The 21778-nt window shown below is 37.8% G+C and overlaps 1 protein-coding gene across 3 annotated transcripts in view; it reads left to right on the top strand.

Annotated features, from left to right (window-relative positions):
* The window catches only part of UBE2Q2 (ubiquitin conjugating enzyme E2 Q2), a 69964-nt gene that overhangs the window by 26929 nt on the left and 21257 nt on the right, over window positions 1-21778 (top strand). For 2 of the 3 annotated variants that reach the window (XM_060154958.1, XM_060154954.1), the window contains 3 exons: window positions 1602-1686; window positions 3033-3093; window positions 3844-3934. The exons of the other annotated variant lie outside the window; for it this stretch is intronic. In XM_060154958.1, coding sequence (XP_060010941.1) covers window positions 1602-1686; window positions 3033-3093; window positions 3844-3934 — 237 coding nt within the window. The remainder of the gene's footprint in view (window positions 1-1601; window positions 1687-3032; window positions 3094-3843; window positions 3935-21778) is intronic. 3 annotated transcript variants of the gene reach the window in all.

The raw sequence follows: 21778 nt of genomic DNA, 5'->3' as shown, positions 1-21778 counted from the left end.
CCATTTGATTTCTTTTGTAAACCTGATTTTCTACCCCACCTCAAAGTGTAGTGCAACTTTTGAAGGTGCAACATTTAAAATTTTACAAGGTCAGGTTTTTTTAATTCAGAAGACATTCTAAATGTTTTTGTCTTATGATAAATAGTTCCATTCATATTCAGTCTTAGGATAAGATACTGGTGCATTTTCATCTTCAGAGAAGGTGGAACACTGAAAAGAACTGAAACCAGTTGCATATATGTGGACATGTTGTTTCTCAATTTCTTAATATGTAAACTAGATTGTTAGTATAAGATTCTTATAGTCTGATTAAGGGACCTGCTTTAGTTAATGTATCACATTGAGGCTCTTCTAGTATTTTCAAAAATGCATGGAGCTACTACACATCTATTAGAATGCCCAAAATCTGGAACACTGAAAACACCAAATGCTGGTGAGGATGTGGAGCGACAGGAAACTTTTCTAATCGCTGATGGGAACGCAAAATGGCATAGCCACTTTAGAAGACTGTCTGACAGATTCTTTCAAAACTAAACATACTCTTACCATACAATCCAGCAATTGAGCTCCTTGGTATTTGCCCAAATGAATTGAAAAGTTATGTCCACACAAAAACCTGCACGTAGATGTTTATAGCAGCTTTGTTCATAATTGCCAAAACTTGGAAGCAGTAGGAAAATGGATAAATAAACTATAGTACATCCAGGCAGTGGAATATTAGTCCCTGCTAAAAAAAAAAAAAAAAAAAAAAAAAATGAGCTGTCAAGGACAGGACATAGACATGGAGGAACCTTAAATCCATATTACTAGGTGAAAGAAGCCAATCTGAAAAGGCTGCAGACTGTGTTTTCAACTATATGACATTCTGAAAAAGGCAAAACTATGGAGACAGTAAAAAGATCCATGGTTGCCAGGGGTTTCGGGGTGGGGGGTGGGATGAATAGGCGGAGCATGGAGGACTTTTAGGGCAATGAAAATACTTTGTATATTATTATGATGGGCGGATACTTGTCATTATCCAAATCCATAGAATGTACAGCACCAAAAGGTAAAGGTACCTTAAGGTAAATTATGGACTTCAGGTGTAATGATGTGTCCAAATAGGTTGATCAGTTGTAAGAAATGTACCTCCGAAGGATGCTGATAATGAGGGAGACTATGCACTGTGGGGGGCAGCTATATGGGGAATCTCTGTACCTTCCTCTCAATTTTGCTGTGAACCTAAAACTGCCCACCCCAAATAAAATCGTAAAGAAGAAAAAAATTAATAAATTTTTTTTTAATTGATGGAATTTGAAATAGACCCTTACTAGTTCTAGGCTATTGGAGTGGCCACGGTGATCTGAACATAGGTTAGCTGTTTATTTATTTTTTTTCAGATGACAAATAGTAAATGAATCAGACCTGCCCCAAATTTATATTCCTACTGCAACTTCATGATCATTGATTTAATTGAACTTAACTTTTTTGACTTCTTAAAATGTTGAGTGGTGATCCATTTTTACGATATCATTGTAAACGTTTATTTCAGGTTCAGATACCTTAAATCTTTAGTTATTTAAATCAGTAGATCCTGGTAAACAGCAAATTTTATGTTTCAGGGTGCAGTGTCTGGGTCTGTACAAGCTTCAGATAGACTTATGAAAGAGCTCAGGGACATATACAGATCACAGAGTTATAAAACAGGTAAGGACCTCTGGATCTCTGCTGTTGTCCTTATGCCCTTTTAAATTTTCAGATAGTAACTTCATTTCTTATAGTATAACTGGACAGAAACAGAAATGTTTATTAACTTTATTTTAGGAATGTGAAACACAAATTTAATCAAGTTACCAAAAGACGGGGTAAAATAGGATGAGTTCACTTGTTTGGATTTTTAAAAATGTTTTTATGGACACATAATTTTTTATCTTCTTGCTGATGGGGATTAACTCATGATTTTTATCTTCTGGGAAAGGTACAAGAAATATATGCTTTGGAAAATAAATGAGTATATGTTTATTGTATGAACAGAGAACTGTTGTCAAGTTGATTTTTATGTTCTTTTTTCCTTTTTTTGAAAACAACATAATCAACTCTTATTGTAGTTAATGGTATTACTTTTAAAAATTTATAGTTTGACTTAAGAGTTCTTTCTTACCCAATAAGGCTTAAATATTATGGAATCTCTCTAATTGAAATAAAATTCCTTCAGATTATTGCAGAGAGTCTAACAGTATTGAATAAGAGAAAGAGCCAAACTTTAGTTTGTTTGAAAAGGTAGCATTATGATCCATTAAGAATTTTTCGGAGTGATTAAGTCTAAATCATTAGAGCTTACTTAAAAACAAACAAGCAAAAAAACCCCCCTACTTTATAGAGTCCAAGATAAGTCAAATTTGTTTCTGAGGTTGTTAGAAGTTTTGGTGTCCTAACAGTTCCTCTTATAAGAAATCTAAAAGTTTGTGTGTAGAAACATAATAAAGTTAAATATTTGAATACTGGTTTACCTTAAAATGTTCAGTCATCACTTGTTTGTTACTGCATTATTTGTAGTAGCAAAAAATTAAATTAATAACCAGCTATATGGTGGAATTAAGTTATGGCTTATCCATAAAATAAATTACTACAGTTATTAAAAAGATTGACAATAAATTTTTATATTCTAATGGAAAGATGTCCCAAAAAGTTGAAGAAAGATTATAAAACTGTATGTAGAGGGATTCCATTTTAATAGAACTGTTTGCATATATGCATAGGAGAAAAGTCTTAAGTACATATGATTTTGCATAAGCTTTTTTTTCCTCTTACAATTAATGGTAAACAGTTTTTCAACCCCAAAAATCCTCTTCATTGATGGCTTTAGTTGTCCATCTGTTAACGGTATAAGATACTCAGCTCCAGCACCAAAATATTTATAATGCAGCTTAGTTGTTCCATGTTTTAATGGCAAAATTCGTAGCTTTTGTTGGCTATTTAGTGTATATATTTACACCAGAGCAATAGTTATAAGATCAAATGAAGAGTAACTAACATGCCCTATACCTTTACAGGGATTTATTCAGTGGAACTCATAAATGACAGTTTATATGACTGGCATGTTAAACTGCAGAAGTAAGTGCTTTTTTATGCTAATCCACTCTTTTTAATGGTAGACTATCACAGTGGAGATTTTTTTCCCCCTTAATTTGATACCTATTTACTGTGGCTTTTACTTACTGTTTCTGTAGAAATAGTTCTTAGGTTGTTAAAATGAGTTGTTTCTTGGGCTTAATAAGTAAAGTGAGAAAGAAGGAGAAAAAGAAGAGCCAGCTGTGGGAAAAACTGTTTCATGGAGTTAATGAGACAATTAGGAACTATACAAACAAAAGTGTATAAATAACTTGATGAGATTGACTGTGACAACCAGTTTATATTTGAAATAAGAAATTTGAGTAGGGCCTGAATATATAGAACAGTTGTAGACAAATTTAGATTTTTTTAGTGATTTCACTTTTTCTGGTCTTGTCCATGGTAAATTTCTCTCCTTGAACCCCTTGTCTAATAATACAGTTTGAGAGAAGCAGACTTTCTTGAGAAGATTATGTACATATGATCCTTTCCTTTAGAATAACTGCTAACTTTGCATGCCCTTAGGAGAGCAGGTGTAGAATACCGTGATCTCTTTTTGGACATTTAATCCCAAGGCGTTGGAGGCTATAGTTAATTTGTTTTTCCAGGAACCATAGACCAGCTTTAGACCTTCTCTGTTTGGAATTTACCCTAGGGGCTCTGTTTTAGCTCTTGGAATGGTTCATTTTTGAGTTTAGTGAGAAAAAAAATCTGACTTTTTGTTTGAACTGTTTTTTGTTTTGTAATTCTTAGGGTTGATCCTGATAGTCCTTTGCACAGTGATCTTCAGATCTTAAAAGAAAAAGAAGGCATAGAATATATTTTGCTTAACTTCTCTTTTAAGGTAAGAAAATTGTAAGGGGACTCCATATGCTTCTAATGGCAACGTATATTTGTACAATTGCTTTGGAAAACCATTTGGTATAACTTGGTAAAGTAGAAGATACTCATATCCTGTGGTCCAGGAATTCTCCTCCTAGATATATAACCTGCAAGAAATGAGTACTTAGATGCACCAGGAGACAAACACAAGAATGTTCAAAGCAGCATTGTTTATAATAGCCTCAAATAAAAATAACCCAAGTGTCTGTTCCAATAGAATGGAGCACTGTGGTATTCATAAAATGGAATAGAGCTATGTGCAACAAGATAGATGAATCTTAAACACAGTGTTGAGCAAAAGAAACCATATTCCCAAAACATGTTTTGTACAATTTCATTAGTACAGCTCAAAAATAGGTAAAACTGAATTATATTATTTAAGCATGCCTTCTCATCGGAGGCAGTATTCCCCCGAATGGGGTGAAAATTGGTCCTTGGAGTGAAAAAGTCTTAAATATTACAATAGTCTGTAGCCCTTGAAAGGGCCACAATACATAAATAGATACACAGTATGTCTGTGGTATTAAAAGTTTTGTCGGGGAGCAGGACGGGGAGGAGTTAGGAAAAAATTATTCTAAAAAGGCTTCTTAGTGGAACAAAAATGAGAAATATTTATGGATTCATACTTGGGCAATAAAACTATCAAGAGAAACGAAGATGTGATTACCATACAGTTTAGGATAGCAAGTACATCTAGCTAAGCGGGGAGGGAGTTGTGAGCTGAAAGGGACACATGGGGGCTTCTTGTTTATTGACTGTAGTCTGTTTCTTGACCAGGGTGGTAGTTGCATGGATACTATTTCATGCTAGTTTGTAATGGTGTACCTTTATATTTTATGCACTTTTCTAAATTTATGTGTTATATTTGTTTTTAAAAGATGCTAAAAAATAAAGGTTAAAGCAATGGAATCTAGGTAAAATGTAGTGGTTTTAAATCTTTGTTTAAAAAAAGTAGGAAGTGTTTCTAAGGGGTTATATTTTAATTATTTGGAGCTTCTTTTTGACCTGTTCTTTGAAATTGAGAAAAAATTGTGTAACAGTTGTCTTGCAGGTAAACCTTTTTTTTTCCCCCCATTTCAGTTAGGTGGACTTCAATGCACTAGGTGCTATAGAAGGCTTGAGGACATGGGGCATCTAAATAATCCCTGTTCTTCAAGAGCCTGTAGTCTTTCTGGGGAGAAATCTGTGAGGGAAACTGTAGGGCTTTGGAGATCATGATGAAGAGTCTGGGAGCTTACCTTAATGCAGTAAAAAGCCAACAGAGGTTTTTAGGCAGGGGCATGATTGATCTGTTAGGCTTTTTATTTTATTTTTAAAGAAGAATTAGTATGCCTTCAGCATCAGAGTAGATAGGATAGAGTAGATTTCTGGGAGACTAGTTGGGGACTTTGATTTTAATCTGAGCAAAGAGCAATGAAGGTTGGTAGTGGTAGGAATAGGTGAGAATAGATGGATATGAGATGTTTTGAAGGAAGAAAACAAAAGACATGAAAGGATACTTTTATACTTGCAAAAAGGGTAATTTTCTGAAAGCTGCTTACTTAGCTTTTGTGTGTGTATATTCTTGTTTGGGCTTATATCCTCATTTATGATTGAACTTTCTTCAAATAGCCCAAATGTCAAATGTCATTGTTTTCCCACAGCTTTGTTATTGTAGAAATTATTGTGGCTATCAACTGGGTTGTCTTCCTAGAGAGTGAATCTGGTATATATTTACTGAAATTGCTAGTGACTGTATTTTTACTGATGCATATGGTGACGAAAAACTCTAAGAATGTATCTTTTTAAAAAATACATGCAAAATATTTTTAACCTGAAATCTAAGCAATCATATTAAATCATATTCCCATAGGCCCAACACCAAGCTTAAGAAATAGAACCTTATCAATATCTTTGAAGACTGATGTCGGCCCCTCCCCTCTTACTTCGTCTTTCAGAGATATCTTTTAAGGGAATCTGAAATCTTGACCAGGAAACTGAAGGTCTTGTGACTGCAGATAGCGTTTTCATTATATTTTCCTGCTTTAGGTAGAACTTCAGGGAGGGGATGATCTGGGAGGTAAATGGCTGAAATTCTGTTGGATTTGTTTCTGAACCATGGTTCCTGATATCAGAAAGAAGGGCCTTTGCTAGGGTTGAAGTATTTCTTGAGAGGCCTGGGAAGAATGTGATTGCCTTGAGCTAACTGACCTCACTAAGAGGATCTTAAACTCAATTGCCAAGTTACTAGTATCGAGATTCATAGACTTTGGAGGATTAGCAAGTATGACTCAGAAAGAAGGAGTCACAGAAGGAGCATGAACAGTATTTAGGGCCTTGGATGGCCATGGTGACAACTTGAGGGTCATAAAGAGTAAGAAAATGAAACTTGAGATGTAACATGACACAAGGATGGGGAAGGGGAAGGGGTAGGAGGGAATGGGACCTGTTAGATTTGTCAGCAACTTGGTAAGGAAGTGGTGGTCTGGCTTTTCAGGCCACATCTGATCTACTGAGTTGAATTTTGAGGTTGTACTTTAAGAAGGGTTTATTTAGACAAATCTGGGTTTATTTAGAGAATAGTAGCAAGGATAGAAAGATTCCATACCATGTCCTAAGATAGCAGGTGAAATTATAGATTTGGAGAGGAGAACATGGGGGTTCCTGATACCTTGTCTTCAACTATTTGAAGGGCTGTATGTGTATAAATATTAGTTTGATTAGTTTTTGATGAACACAAGCCATGACAATAGAATTAGTAAGTCAAACTGTAAAGAGACAATTTTCAATTCAGTATAAGGAGGTGATGTATAACTATTTAGAGCCATCTGATGATGGCTCTAGTCTTTTAAAAATAGAATGTGCCTCATGGCTGAGAATAGCTTGGAAGCCCAAGATGCTGATTTGGAAATTGGATAACTTTATGACATCCTTGTAAAACCTGAGGTTCTTAGTTTCTGAGTTAGTATACCACAATAGCTCGCATATCTTTTTTTTTTTTTTTTTGGCCACACTGCACGGCTTGTGGGATCTTAGTTCCTTGCAGGATCTTAGTTCCCTAACCAGGGACTGAACCCGGACCCTTGGCAGTGAAAGCGTAGAGTCCTAACCACTGGACCACCAGGGAATTCCCTCTTGCATATCTATTTAAACAGAAACCTTCCTCCACCCCACCCACCAATGCCTGTAGACAACCCCCCTACAACCCCCCTACAACCCCATGCCTTTTTATTTCTGTAAAATCTTGATTACTGAGTTCCAAGGTACAGAGTTTATGGAATAGAATCCTTGTGTTTTGATGTAGAATAGTTAATCTGAAGGATTACTTAAAATGAAGGGAGTTCTCACTGTCACATAATCAATTAAAAGAGGTTTTGGGGCTTCCCTGGTGGCACAGTGGTTAAGAATCCGCCTGCCAATGCAGGGGACACGGGTTCGAGCCCTGGTCTGGGAAGATCCCACATGCCGTGGAGCAACAAAGCCTGTGTGCCATAACTACCGAGCCTGTGCTCTAGAGCCCGTGAGCCACAACGACTGAAGCCCGCGTGCCTAGAGCCCGTGCTACGCAACGAGAAGCCAATGCAATGAGAAGCCCACGCACTGCAACCAAGAGTAGCCCCCCCGCTCGCTGCAACTAGGGAAAGCCCGCATGCAGCAATGAAGACCCAATGTAGCCAAAAATAAATAAATTTATATATATAAAAACAAGGTATGGTAGTCACTCATTTGGGATCACATATTTAAAGATCTGAAATATAGAAAATTAAATGAAGTTGTACTTTACCAAGCTTTGCATCTATGCCTTTCTTTATCTGTTAAGTTGTAGATAAAAGGTAAGCTACTTATTTGGAAGTAGATTGTAATAACTGTCATTAAGCTAGTTTCTTGTGTGGGTAGATTTCTTCTTTTTCTGCCTTGCAGTAGATAGCTAAGATTATCTGTTTTAGCCGTCAGAAGTGTGCTTTTTTATCTCCCTCTCCTATTAGGATTGAATTTACATAGTTTACATGTTCCTCAGAATCTTACTTGAGGATGGGTAGTAAGGTACTGGAATTATCCTGGTTATTTTTCCAGTTAAAACTGTAGTTTTGTGTTCCTTAGAAATAACTGGATGAAACAAATGTTTGCTTAGCTCTTTTACTTGCAAATTGATTTTATAAGAGGTGTTAGTTTCTTCTCATTTATTTGAACACAGAAATCAGAAGTAATTTCTCTTAGACTTCCTGACATATCTTCATGGAGGCAGTATGCTGTTTACTCTGCTCCTCTGTTGTAGGAAAGTGAGGCATAGCCTTCTTGGCCTCCTGGCCACTAGAGACTGACCTCTAACACTCTTGGCCACTTCAGCTACCATCTTTACTTCAGTTCATTGAGAGAAAAAGTTTTATTCTTTTGGAAACCTCAGTTTCCAGGACTGAAAATTTGAAACAGAGAACTGTGCAGCCAGAGAGTTAGCTGAGGTTCTGTTCTCTCATCTTGCCATTATATATTTTTATCAGGTCTGATGATCGTTGTCAGATTAATTGGAGCAATCATCTATTTGCATTTAATGTTGGTATTGCTATTTGGGTTTAAATCTGTCTCATTTACTTGTCCTTGCTCCATGCTTTTTTCCCCCACATTCTTTTGGATTTTTTTTTTTTTTTTTATTACTCCAGTTTCCCACCTCTGTTAGCTTGGTGCTTATCATCCTTTACTCTGATTTACTACCTTACAATTATAATACATATCCTTAGCTTGTCAAAGTATAATATAAATTTGTTAATTTGTGTTTTTCCTTTCCCTTGTCAAGGCAAAGACCTTAGAACATGTACACCCTGCCAAATACCTGCTGTTGTTGTCATGCATTTAGTTCTATATTTATCTAAAACCTTATACATTATTGTTACATAATTCATCAGTATTCATTTGGATCTTTGTATATATTAGCTCTTTTCATGGTCTTTATTCTCCAGGTTTCCATCTAGGATCTTCTTTCTCTTGCGTGAAGAATATCCTTTTTTGTTTCCTTCAGTGTGGGTCTGCTTATAGGAAAATATCTTTATTTGGACTTCACTTTTGGAAAGTATTTTTTTTATATATATAATTTTCAGTACCCTAAATTTTCTTCTTTTAAGAGGTGAATTTTATTTATTTATTTATTTATGTGTTTATTTTTGGCTGTGTTGGGTCTTCGTTTCTGTGCGAGGGCTTTCTCTAGTTGCGGCAAGTGGGGGCCACTCTTCATCGCGGTGCGCGGGCCTCTCACTCTCCTGGCCTCTCTTGTTGCGGAGCACAAGCTCCAGATGCGCAGGCTCAGTAGTTGTGGCTCACGGGCCCAGTTGCTCTGCGGCATGTGGGATCTTCCCAGAACAGGGCTCGAACCCCTGACCCCTGCATTGTCAGGCAGACTCCCAACTACTGCGCTACCAGGGAAGCCCCTGGAAAGTATTTTTATTGTGTATAGATTTTTAGTTTGGAGATTCCTTTCTTTCAGCACCTCAAAGATATCATTCCCTTATTATAGCTTCCATTGTTTCTCTTGAAGTATTTATAGTGCGTAAATCTCACGAAGCCTTTAATCAGTTCTGGAAAATTTTCAGACATTATCAGGCATTATCTCTTCAAATATTGCATCTGTCCCATTCCAGGACTCTACATATATGATTAGCCTTTTCAATACATTTCCCTATGTCTTGTTTATTATCTGCATTTTCCACATTTTTCTCTCTCTTGGCTTCATTTGGGATGTTTTCTGACCTATTTTTCTAGCATACTGAATTTCTCTTCCAAGTCTCCATGGTGGTAAACTCATTCATTAAGTTATTAATTTCAGTAACTGTATTTCTAAGCTTCAGAATTCCTATATAGTTCATTTTTATAATTTTAATTTTCTGCCCAGGTTTTCAATCTTGCCTTTTCTTACACATACTCAGCATAGTTATTTTAAAATCTGTGTCTGATAACTCTTATTTTGACCCCTTATAGTTTTGTCTGTAGGTTGCTTCTTGTTTTCTGATCATGTTGTCTTTAAGTTTTTTTTTTTGTTTTAAACATCTTTATTGAAGTATAGTTGCTTTACAATGTTGTGTTAGTTTCTGCTGTATAACAAACTGAACCAATTATATGTATACATATATCCCCATATCCCCTCCCTCTTGTGTCTCCCTCCTACCCTCCCTATCCCCCGCTCTAGGTGGTCACAAAGCACCAAGCTGATCTCCCTGTGCTATGCAGCTGCTTCCCACTAGCTAGCTATTTTACATTTGGTAGTGTATATATGTCAATGCTACTCTCTCACTTCGTGCCAGCTTACCCTTCCCCCTCCCCGTGTCCTCAAGTCCATTCTCTACGTCTGTGTCTTTATTCCTGTCCCGCCCCTACGTTCTTCAGAACCTTTTTTTTTTTTTTTAGATTCCGTATATATGTGTTAGCATATGGTATTTGTTTTTCTCTTTCTGACTTACTTCACTCTGTATGACAGACTCTAGGTCCATCCACTTCACTACAAATAACTCAATTTCGTTTCTCTTTATGGCTGAGTAATATTCCGTTGTATGTATGTGCCGCATCTTCTTTATCCATTCATCTGTCGATGGACACTTAGGTTGCTTCCATGTCCTGGCTATTGTAAATAGTGCTACAGTGAACATTGTGGTACATGACTCTCTTTGTTTTTTTAATAAATTTATTTATTTATTTATGGTTGTGTTGGGTCTTCATTGCTGTGTGCGGGCTTTCTCTGGTTGCTGCAAGCGGGGGCTACTCGTCATTGCGGTATGTGGGCTTCTCATTGTGGTGGCTTCTCTTGTTGCGTAGCACGGACTCTAGGCACGCAGGCTTCATTAGTTGTGGCACGTGGGCTCAGTAGTTGTGGCTCACAGGCTCTAGAGCGCAGGCTCAGTAGTTGGGGCACACAGGCTTAGTTGCTCCGTGGCATGTGGGATCTTCCCAGACCAGGGCTTGAACCCGTGTCCACTGCATTGGCAGGCAGCTTCTTAACCATTACGCTATCAGAGAAGCCCAACATGACTCTTTTTGAATTTTGGTTTTCTCAAGGTATATGCCCAGTAGTGGGATTGCTGGGTCGTATGGTAGTTCTAGTTTTAGTTTTTTAAGGAACCTCCATACTGTTCTCCATAGTGGCTGTATCAATTTACATACCCACCAACAGTGGAACAGGGTTCCCTTTTCTCCACACCCTCTCCAGCATTTATTGTTTGTAGATTTTTTGTTGATAGCCATTCTGACCAGTGTGAGATGATACCTCATTGTAGTTCTGATTTATATTTCGCTAATGATTAGTGATGTTGAGCATCCTTTCATGTGTTTGTTGGCAATCTGTATATCTTCTTTGGAGAAATGTCTATTTAGGTCTTCTGCCCATTTTTGGATTGGGTTGTTTGTTTTTTTGTTACTGAGCTGCATGAGCTGCTTGTATATTTTGGAGATTAATCCTTTCTCTGTTGCTTCATTTACAAATATCTTCTCCCATTCTGAGGGTTGTCTTTTTGTCTTGTTTATGGTTTCCTTTGCTGTGTGAAAGCTTTGAAGTTTCATTAGGTCCCATTTGTTTATTTTTGCTTTTATTTCCATTTCTCTAGGAGGTGGGTCAAAAAGGATCTTGCTGTGATGTATATCATCGAGTGTTTTGCCTATGTTTTCCTCTAAGAGTTTTATAGTGTCTGGCCTTACATTCAGGTCTTTAGAGTTTATTTTTGTGTATGGTGTTAGGGAGTGTTCTAATTTCATTCTTTTACATGTAGCTGTCCAGTTTTCCCAGCACCACTTATTGAAGAGACTGTCTTTTCTTTACTGTATATTCTTGCCTCCTTTATCAAAGATAAGGTGACCATATGTGCATGGGTTTGTCTCTGGACTTTCTATCCTGTTCCATTGATCTGTCTTTCTGTTTTTGTGCCAGTACCATACTGTCTTGATTACTGTAGCTTTGTAGTATAGTCTGAAGTCAGGGAGCCTGATTCCTCCTGCTCCGTTTTTCGTTCTCAAGATTGCTTTGGCTATTTGGGGTCTTTTGTGTTTCCATACAAATTGTGAAATTTTTTGTTCTAGTTCTGTGAAAAATGCCAGTGGTAGTTTGATAGGGATTGCATTGAATCTGTAGATTGCTTTGGGTAGTATAGTCATTTTCATAATGTTGATTCTTCCAATCCGAGAACATGGTATATCTCTCCATCTGTTTATATTGTCTTTAATTTCTTTCATCAGTGTCTTCATTCCTTGCATACAGGTCTTTTGTCTCCTTATGTAGTTTTATCCCTAGGTATTTTTTTGTTGTTGTTGCAGTGATAAATGCGAGTGTTTCCTTAATTTCTCTTTCGGATTTTTCATTGTCATTGTATAGAAATGCAAGAGATCTCTGTGCATTAATTTTGTATCCTGCTACTTTAACAAATTCATTGATTAGCTCTAGTAGTTTTCTGATAGCATTTTTAGGATTCTCTATGTATAGTATCATGTCATCTGCACGGTATCATGTCATCTGCAAATAGTGACAGTTTTACTTCTTTTCCGATTTGGATTCCTTTCATTTCTTTTTCTCTCTGATTGCTGTGGCTGAAACTTCCAAAAGTATGTTGAATAATAGTGGTGAGAGTGGGCAACCTTGTCTTGCTCTTAATCTTAGAGGAAATGGTTTCAGTTTTTCACCATTGAGAACGATGTTGGCTGTGGGTTTGTCATATATGGCCTTTATTATGTTGAGGCAGGTTCCCTCTGAGCCTGCTTTCTGGAGAGTTTTTATCATACGTGGGTGTTGAATTTTGTCAAAAGCTTTTTCTACATCTATTGAGATGATCATATGGTTTTTATTCTTCAAATTGTTAATATGGTGTATCACATTGATTGATTTGGGTATATTGAAGAATCCTTGCATTCCTGGGATAAACCACACTTTATCCTGGCGTATGATCCTTCTAATGTGCTGTTGGAGTCTGTTTGCTAGTATTTTAAAGAAGATGATGGAGATAGGAGTTTATTAATTAATTTATTTCTGTTGTGTTGGGTCTTCGTTTCTGTGCGAGGGCTTTCTCTAGTTGTGGCAAGTGGGGGCCTCTCTTCATCGCTGTGCATGGGCCTCTCACTGTCGCGGCCTCTCTTGTTGCGGAGCACAGGCTCCAGACACGCAGGCTCAGTAGTTGTGGCTCTTGGGCCTAGTTGCTCAGCGGCATGTGGGATCTTCCCAGACCAGGGCTTGAACCCGTGTCCCCTGCATTAGCAGGCAGATTCTCAACCACTGCGCCACCAGGGAAGCCCTGTTTGCTAATATTTTGTTGAGGGTTTTTGTATCTGTGTTCCTCAGGATATTGGCCTGTAGCTTTCTTTTTTGGGACATCTTTGTCTGGTTCTGGTATCAGGGTGATGGTGGCCTCATAGAATGAGTTTGGAAGTGTTCCTCCCTTGCTGTATTTTTTATTTATTTTTATTTTTTGCGGTACGTGGGCCTCTCACTGTTGTGGCCTCTCCCATTGCCGAGCCCAGGCTCCGGATGCACAGGCTCAGCGGCCATGGCTCATGGGCCTAGCCCCTCCGCGGCATGTGGGATCTTCCTGGACTGGGGCACGAACCCGTGTCCCCTGCATCGGCAGGCGGACTCTCAACCACTGCACCACCAGGGAAGCCCCCTCTGGTGTATTTTTGAAGAGCTTGAGAAGGCTAGGTGTTAGCTCTTCTCTAAATGTTTGATAGAATTCACCTGTGAAGCCATTGGGTCCTGGGCTATTGTTTGTTGGAAGATTTTTAATCACAGTTTCAATTTCAGTGCTCATGATTGGTCTATTTATATTTTCTATTTCTTCCTGGTTCAGTCTCAGAAAGATTTGGTTTTCTAAGAATTTGTCCGTTTCTTCCAGGTTGTCCATTTTATTGGCATATAGTTGCTTGTAGTAATCTCTCATGATCCTTTGTATTTCTGCAGTGTAAGTTGTTACTTCTCGTTTTTCATTTCTAATTTTATTGATTTGAGTCCTCTCCCTCTTTTTCTTGTTGAGTCTGGCTAATGGTTTATCAATTTTGTTTATCTTCTCAAAGAACCAGCTTTTAGTTTTATTGATCTTTGCTCTTGTTTCCTTTATTTCTTTTTCCTTTATTTCTGATCTACATGATTTCTTTTTGCTAACTTTGTGTTTTTTTGGTTCTTCTTTCTCTAATTGCTTTTTTTTTTTTTTTGTAAAAGGCGAAAGATTTATTCTATCTGAAGAGAAACCAGAGTATTCTAATTGCTTTAGTGTAAGGTTAGTGTTGTTTATTTGAGATGTTTCTTGAGGTAGGATTGTATTGCTATAAACTTCCCTCTTAGAACTGCTTTTGCTGCATCCCATAGATTTTCAGTCATCGTGTTTTCATTGTCATTTGTCTCTAGGTATTTTTTGGTTTCCTCTTTGATTTCTTCAGTGATCTCTTGGTTATTTAGTAACGTATTGTTTAGCCTCCATGTGTTTGTGTTTTTTACAGTTGTTTTTCCTGTAATTGATATTTCATAGTGTTGTGGTTGCAAAAGATACTTGATATGATTTCAGTTTTCTGAAATTTACCAAGGCTTGATTTGTGACCCAAGATATTATCTCTTGTGGAGAATGTTCCATGAGCACTTGAGAAGAAGGTGTAGTCTGTTCTTTTTGGATGGAATGTCCTATAAATATCAATTAAGTCCAGCTTGTTTAATGTGTCATTTTAAGCTTGTGTTTCCTTATTTATTTTCATTTTGGATGATCTGTTCACTGGTGAAAGTGGGGTGTTAAAGTTCCCTACTATTACTGTGTTACTCTCAATTTTCCCTTTTATGGCTGTTAGTATTTGCCTTATGTGTTGAGGTGCTCCTATTTTGGGTGCATAAATATTTACAATTGTTATATCTTCTTTTTGGATTGATCCCTTGATCATTATGTAGTATCCTTCTTTGTCTCTTGTAATAGTCTTTATTTTAAAGTCTATTTTGCCTGATATGAGAATAGCTACTCCAGCTTTCTTTTGATTTCTATTTGCATGGAATATCTTTGTCCATCCCCTCACTTTCAATCTGTTCGTGTCCCTAGGTCTGAAGTGGGTCTCTTGTACATAGCATATATATGGGTCTTATTTTTGTATCCATTCAGCCAGTCTGTCTTTTGGTTGGAGCATTTAATCCATTGACATTCAAGGTAATTATTGATATGTATGTTCCTATTACCATTTTCTTAATTGTTTTGGGTTTGTTTATGTAGGGCTTTTCCTTCTCTTGTGTTTCCTGCCTAGAGAAGTTCCTTTAGCATTTGTTGTAAAGCTGGTTTGGTGGTGTTGAATTCTATTAGCTTTTGCTTGTCTGTAAAGGTTTTAGTTTCTCCGCTGAATCTGAATGAGATCCTTGCTGGGTAGAGATCCTTGCTGGGTAGAGTAATCTTGTTTGTAGGTTTTTCCCTTTCATCACTTTAAATATGTCCTGCCACTCCTTTCTGGCTTGCAGAGTTTCTGCTGAAAGATCAGCGGTTAACCTCATGGGGATTCCCTTGTATGTTATTTGTTGCTTTTCCCTTGCTGCTTTTAATATTTTTTCTTTGTATTTAATTTTTGATAGTTTGATTAATATGTGTCTTTGTGTGTTTCTCCTTGGATATATCCTGTATGGGACTCTGCGCTTCCTGGACTCGATTGACTATTTCCTTTCCCATGTTGGGGAAGTTTTCAACTATAATCTTTTCACATATTTTCTCAGTCCCTTTCTTTTTCTCTTCTTCTTCTGGGACCCCTATAATTCGAATGTTAGTATGTTAAATGTTGTCCCAGAGGTCTCTGAGACTGTCCTCAATTCTTTTCATTCTTTTTTCTTTATTCTCCTCTGCAGTAGTTATTTCCACTGTTTTATCTTCCATGTCACTTACCCATTTTTCTGCCTCAGTTATTCTGCTATTGATTCCTTCTAGAGAATTTTTAAATTCGTTTATTGTGTTGTCCATCATTGTTTGTTTCCTGTTTAGTTCTTCTAGGTCCTTGTTAAACATTTCTTGTATTTTCTCCATTCTATTTCCAAGATTTTGGATCATGTTCACTCTCATTATTCTGAATTCTTTTTCAGGTAGACTACCTATTTCCTCTTCATTTGTTTGGACTGGTGGTTTTTACCTTGTTCCTCCATGTGCTGTATATTTCTCTGTCCTCTCACTTTGTTTAACTTACTGTGTTTGGGGTCTCCTTTTCACAGGCTGCAGCTTCTTAGTTCCCATTGTTTTTGGTGTCTGCCCACAGTCGGTGAGGTTGGTTCAGTGGGTTGTGTAGGCTTCCTGGTGGAGGGGACTAGTGCCTGTGTTCTGGTGGGTGGGGCTGGATCTTGTCTCTCTGGTGGGCAGTGCCGTGTGTTGGTGGGTTTTGGGGTGTATGTGAACTTAGTATGATTTTAGGCAGCCTCTCTGCTAATGGGTGAGGTTGTGTTCCTGCCTTGTTTGGCATGGGGCATACAGCACTGGAGCTTTGCTGGCCATTGCGTGGAGCTGGGTCTTAACGTTGAGGAGGAGATCTCTGGGAGAGCTCTCGCCAGTTGATATTATGGGGGGTCGGGAGGTCTCTGGTGGTCCAGTGTCCTGAACTCGGCTCTCCCACCTCAGAGGCTCAGGGCTGACACCTGGCTGGAGACCAAGACCCTGTCAGCCACATGGCTCAGAAGAAAAGGGGGGAAAAAAGAAAGAAAATTAAAATTAAAAAAAAATACTAACATAAAAAAATAATTAAAAAAGAAGAGAGCAACCAAACCAATAAACAAATCTACCCGATAAGAAGAGCTAAAAACTAAACTAAGGTAAACATGAGAAACAAATCAGTCGCAGACAGCAAACCCCAAGTCTACAGTTGCTTCTAACGTCCACTGCCTCAATTTTGGGATGATTTGTTGTCTATTCAGGTATTCCACAGATGCAGGGTACATCAAGTTGATTGTGGGGATTTAATCCTCTGCTCCTGAGGCTGCACGGAGAAATTTCCCGTTCTCTGTTTGCACAACTCCTGCTGTTCATCTTTTGTTTTGGCCCCCTTGTGCGTGTAGGTCGCCTTCAGGCATCTTTTGGGAAGTCTGAGGTCTTCTGCCAAGGTTCAGTACGTGTTCTGTAGACGTTGTTCCAATTGTAGAAGTATTTTTGATGTATTTGTGGGGAGGAAGGTGATCTCCATGTCTTAGTCCTCCGCCATGTTGAAGGTCCCCTCTTCTGAACTGTGGCCTGAAGAGCAAGCATATCTTCTACACCTGCTTATCAGAGGCCTTGCCATTCCATTGTAGGCATTGAAAAAATGGCTTTCCCTGGAGACTTTACAGAAGCTAGACAGACCCCTGGTTTGGGTGTACCACAGACACGCGGGCACCCAGGTCACCGAGGCCACAAGCACCGCCCAGGGTACTGACAAGCTGCAGGGCCACATTTAGCACAGGGAAGGAACCTGGAGGAGCTGTTCTTTGCATGCAGGCAACTCACGTGGAGCCTCAAGTTGAAGAAGACCAGGCCTCACATGGCTGTCTTTAAGTCTTTTCTGACTGGTTATTTTTGATGATAGATATTATATATGAAAAATTAGAGAGGTAATTCGAAGCCTTAGATGCTGTTGCTCTACAGAGAAGATGTACCTTTGCCCCTGTCAGGTGCTTGGGCAGTAGCAATCCAGGATCACTGAATCCAGAAAGGCATTGAGATGATGTAAAGATTGGCTTCATTCCATCAGGGCAGTTTGTGGTTTGTCCTTCAGGGTCCCAACCTAAAGTGTTGGAGCCTAATAAAGGTCTCCCTTGGTGGACCCTGAGATCCAATTTTTATCTTCTTAGCCCTAGCTTCTTAACCTCTTATCTTCCTCTCCTGTAATTGAAAGAAAACCCAAAGGGAAAGAAAAGGCCCCACTCTCTGGGGTTCCCTTTCTCTTCCTGATCTTAGCTCTGTAATTGTACATTTTTGTCTACCTTTTCTAATTCTTAGCCAGAGGATCGATCCAAATTACCTAGTCAATCATTATTGGGATGGTTCCTTTATATAGTTCTGTTGGACATGGAACACCTTTGTGTATTTCTTTTTCATTTGAATTTTATTTTTTTTATACAGCAGGTTCTTACTAGTCATCTATTTTATACACATCAGTGTATACATGTCAATGCCAATCTCCCAATTCATCCCACAACCCCCCTCAACCCAACCTCGCCACTTTCCCCCCTTGATGTCCATACGTTTGTTCTCTACATCTGTGTCTCAACTTCTGCCATGCAAACTGGTTCATCTGTACCATTTTTCTAGGTTCCACAGATATGCATTAATATGCGTTACTTGGTTTTCTCTTTCTGACTGACTTCCCTCTGTATGACAGTCTCTAGATTCATCCGCGTCCCTGCAAATGACCCAGTTTTGTTCGTTTTTATAGCTGAGTAATATTCCATTGTATATGTGTACCACATCTTCTTTATCCATTCGTCTGTCAGTGGGCATTTAGGTTGCTTCCATGACCTGGCTATTGTAAATAGTGTTGCAATGAACATTGGGGTGCATGTGTCTTTTTGAATTATGGTTTTCTCAGGGTATATGCCCAGTCGAGGGATTGGTGGGTCATATGGTAATTCTATTTTAGGTTTTTAAGGAACCTCCATACTGTTCTCCATAGTGGCTGTATCAATTTACATTCCCACCAACAGTGCAAGAGGGTTCCCTTTTCTCCACACCCTCTCCAGCATTTGTTGGTTGTAGATTTTCTGATGATGCCCATTCGAACTGCTGTGAGGTGATACCTCATTGTAGTTTTGATTTGCATTTCTCTAATAATTAGTGATGTTGAGCAGCTTTTCATGTGCTTCTTGGCCATCTGTATATTTTCTTTTGAGAAACATCTATTTATGTCTTCTGCCCATTTTTGCATTGGGTTGTTTGTTTTTCTAATATTGAGCTGCATGAGCTGTTTATATATTTCAGAGATTACTCCTTTGTCCGTTGATTCGTTTGCAAATATTTTTTCCCATTCTGAGGGGTGTCTTTTAGTCTTGTTTATGGTTCCCTTTGCTGTGCAAAGGCTTTTAAGTTTAATTAGGTCCCATTTGTTTATTTTTGTTTTTATTTCCATTACTCTAACAGGTGGATCAAAAAAGATCTTGCTGTGATTTATGTCAAAGAGTGTTCTTCCTGTGTTTTCCTCTAAGAGGTTTGTAGTCTCCAGTCTTACATTTAGGCCTCTAATCCATTCTGAGTTTATTTTTGTATATGATGTTAGGGAGTGTTCTAATTTCATTCTTTTACATGTAGCCGTCCAGTTTGCCCAGCACCACGTATTGAAGAGACTGTCTTTTCTCCATTGTATATCCTGGCCTCCTTTGTCATAGATTAGTTGACCATAGGTGCGTGGGTTTACCTTTGGGCTTTCTATCCTGTTCCATTGATCTATATTTCTGTTTTTGTGCCAGTACCATATTGTCTTGATTACTGTAGCTTTGTAGTATAGTCTGAAGTCAGGGAGTCTGATTCCTCCAGCTCCATTTTTTTCCTCAAGACTGCATTGGTTATTCGGGGTGTTTTGTGTCTCCATACAAATTTTCAGATTTTTTGTTCTAGTTCTGTAAAAAATGCCATTGGTAATTTGATAGGGATTGCATTGAATCTGTAGATTGCTTTGGGTAGTATAGTCATTTTCACAATATTGATTCCTCCAATCTAAGAACATGGTATATCTCTCCATCTGTTTGTTTCATCTTTAATTTCTTTCATCAGTGTCTTATAGTTTTCTGCATACAGGTCTTTTGTTTCGCTAGGTAGGTTTATTCCTAGGTATTTTATTCTTTTTATTGCAATGGTGAATGGGAGTGTTTCCTTAATTTCTCTTTCAGATTTTTCATCATTAGTGTATAGGAATGCAAGAGATTTCTGTGCATTATTTTGTATCCTGCAACTTTACCAAATTCATTGATTAGCTCTAGTAGTTTTCTGGTGGCATCTCTAGGATTCTCTATGTATAGTATCATGTCATCTGCACACAGTGACAGTTTTACTTCTTGTTATCCAAATTGTATTCCTTTTATTTCTTTTTCTTCTCTGATTGCTGTGGCTAGGACTTCCAAAACTATGTTGAATAATAGTGGTGAGAGTGGACCTCCTTATCTTGTTCCTGATCTTAGAGGAAATCCTTTCAGTTTTTCAGCATTGAGAATGATGTTTGCTGTGGGTTTGTCGTGTATGGCCTTTATTATGTTGAGGTAGGTTCCCTCTATGGCCACTTTCTGGAGAGTTTTTATCAGAAATGGTGTTGAATTTTGTCAAAAGCTTTTTCTGCATCTATTGAGATGATCATATGGTTTTTCTTCTTCAATTTGTTAATATGGTTTATCACATTGATTGATTTGCGTATTTTGAAGAATCCTTGCATTCCTGGGGTAAATCCCACTTGATCGTGGTATGTGTTCCTTTTAATGTGTTGTTGAATTCTGTTTGCTAGTGTTTTGTTGAGGATTTTTGCATCTATATTCATCAGTGATACTGGTCTGTAATTTTCTTTCTTTGTAGTATCTTTGTCTGGTTTTGGTGTCAGGGTGATGGTGGCCTCATAGAATGAGTTTTGGAGTATCCCTTCTTCTGCAATATTTTGGAAGAGTTTGAGAGGGATGGGTGTTAGCTCTTGTTTAAATGTTTGATAGACTTCACCTGTGAAGCCATCTGGTCCTGGACTTTTGTTTGTTGGAAGATTTTTAATCACAGTTTCAATTTCAGTGCTTGTGATTGGTTTGTTCATATTTGCTATTTCTTCCTGGTTCAGTCTTGGAAGGTTATACCTTTCTAAGAATTTGTTCATTTCTTCCAGGTTGTCCATTTTATTGGCATAGAGTTCCTTGTAGTAGTCTCTTAGGATGCTTTGTATTTCTGTGATGTCTTTTGTAACTTCTCCTTTTTCATTTCTAAGTTTATTGATTTGAGTCCTCTTCCTCTGTTTCTTGAGGTGTCTGGCTAAAAGTTTATTAAATTTGTTTATCTTCTCAGAACACCACCTTTAAGTTTTATTGATCTTTGCTGTTGTTTTCTTTGTTTCTGTTTCATTTATTTCTGCTCTGATCTTTATGATTTCTTCTGCTAACTTCGGATTTTGTTTGTTCTTCTTTCTCTATTTCCTTTAGATGTAAGGTTAGATTGTTTATTTGACATTTTCCTTGTTTCTTGAGGTAGGCTGGTATAGCTATAAACTTCGCTCTTAGAACTGCTTTTGCTGCATCCCATAGGTTTTGGATCGTTGTATTTTCATTGTCATTTGTCTCTAGGTAGTTTTTGATTTTGTCTTTGATTTCTTCAGTGATCTCTTGGTTATTTAGTAATGTATTGTGTAGTCTCCATGTGTTTGTGTTTTTTATGTTTTTTCCCCTGTAATTGATTTCTAATCTCATAGCATTGTGGTCAGAAAAGATGCTTGATATGATTTCAGTTTTCTTAAATTTACTGAGGCTTGATTTGTGACCCAAAATGTGATCTATCCTGGAGAATGTTCCGTGCGCACTTGATAAGAAAGTGTAATCTGTTTTTGGACGGAATGTCCTATAAATATCAGTTGTATCTGGTCTGTTGTGTCATATAAAGCTTGTGTTTCCTTTCTTATTTTCTGTTTGGATGATCTGTCCATCGGTGTAAGTGAGGTGTTAAAGTCCCCCACTAATATTGTATTACTGTCGATTTCCTCTTTTAAAGCTGCTAGCAGTTGCCTTATGTATTGGAGGTGCTCCTATGTTGGGTGCATATATATTTATAATTGTTATATCTTTTTGGATTGATTCCTTGATCATTATGTAGTGTCCTTCCTTGTCTCTTGTAACGTTCTTTATTTTAAAGCCTATTTTATCTGATATGAGTATTGCTACTCCAGCTTT

Source organism: Lagenorhynchus albirostris, chromosome 1 (genome assembly GCF_949774975.1).
Source record: "Lagenorhynchus albirostris chromosome 1, mLagAlb1.1, whole genome shotgun sequence".
Lineage (NCBI taxonomy): Eukaryota > Metazoa > Chordata > Mammalia > Artiodactyla > Delphinidae > Lagenorhynchus > Lagenorhynchus albirostris.
Note: the sequence above shows the minus strand (reverse complement) of the source record. Positions and strands in the feature narration are given on the sequence as shown.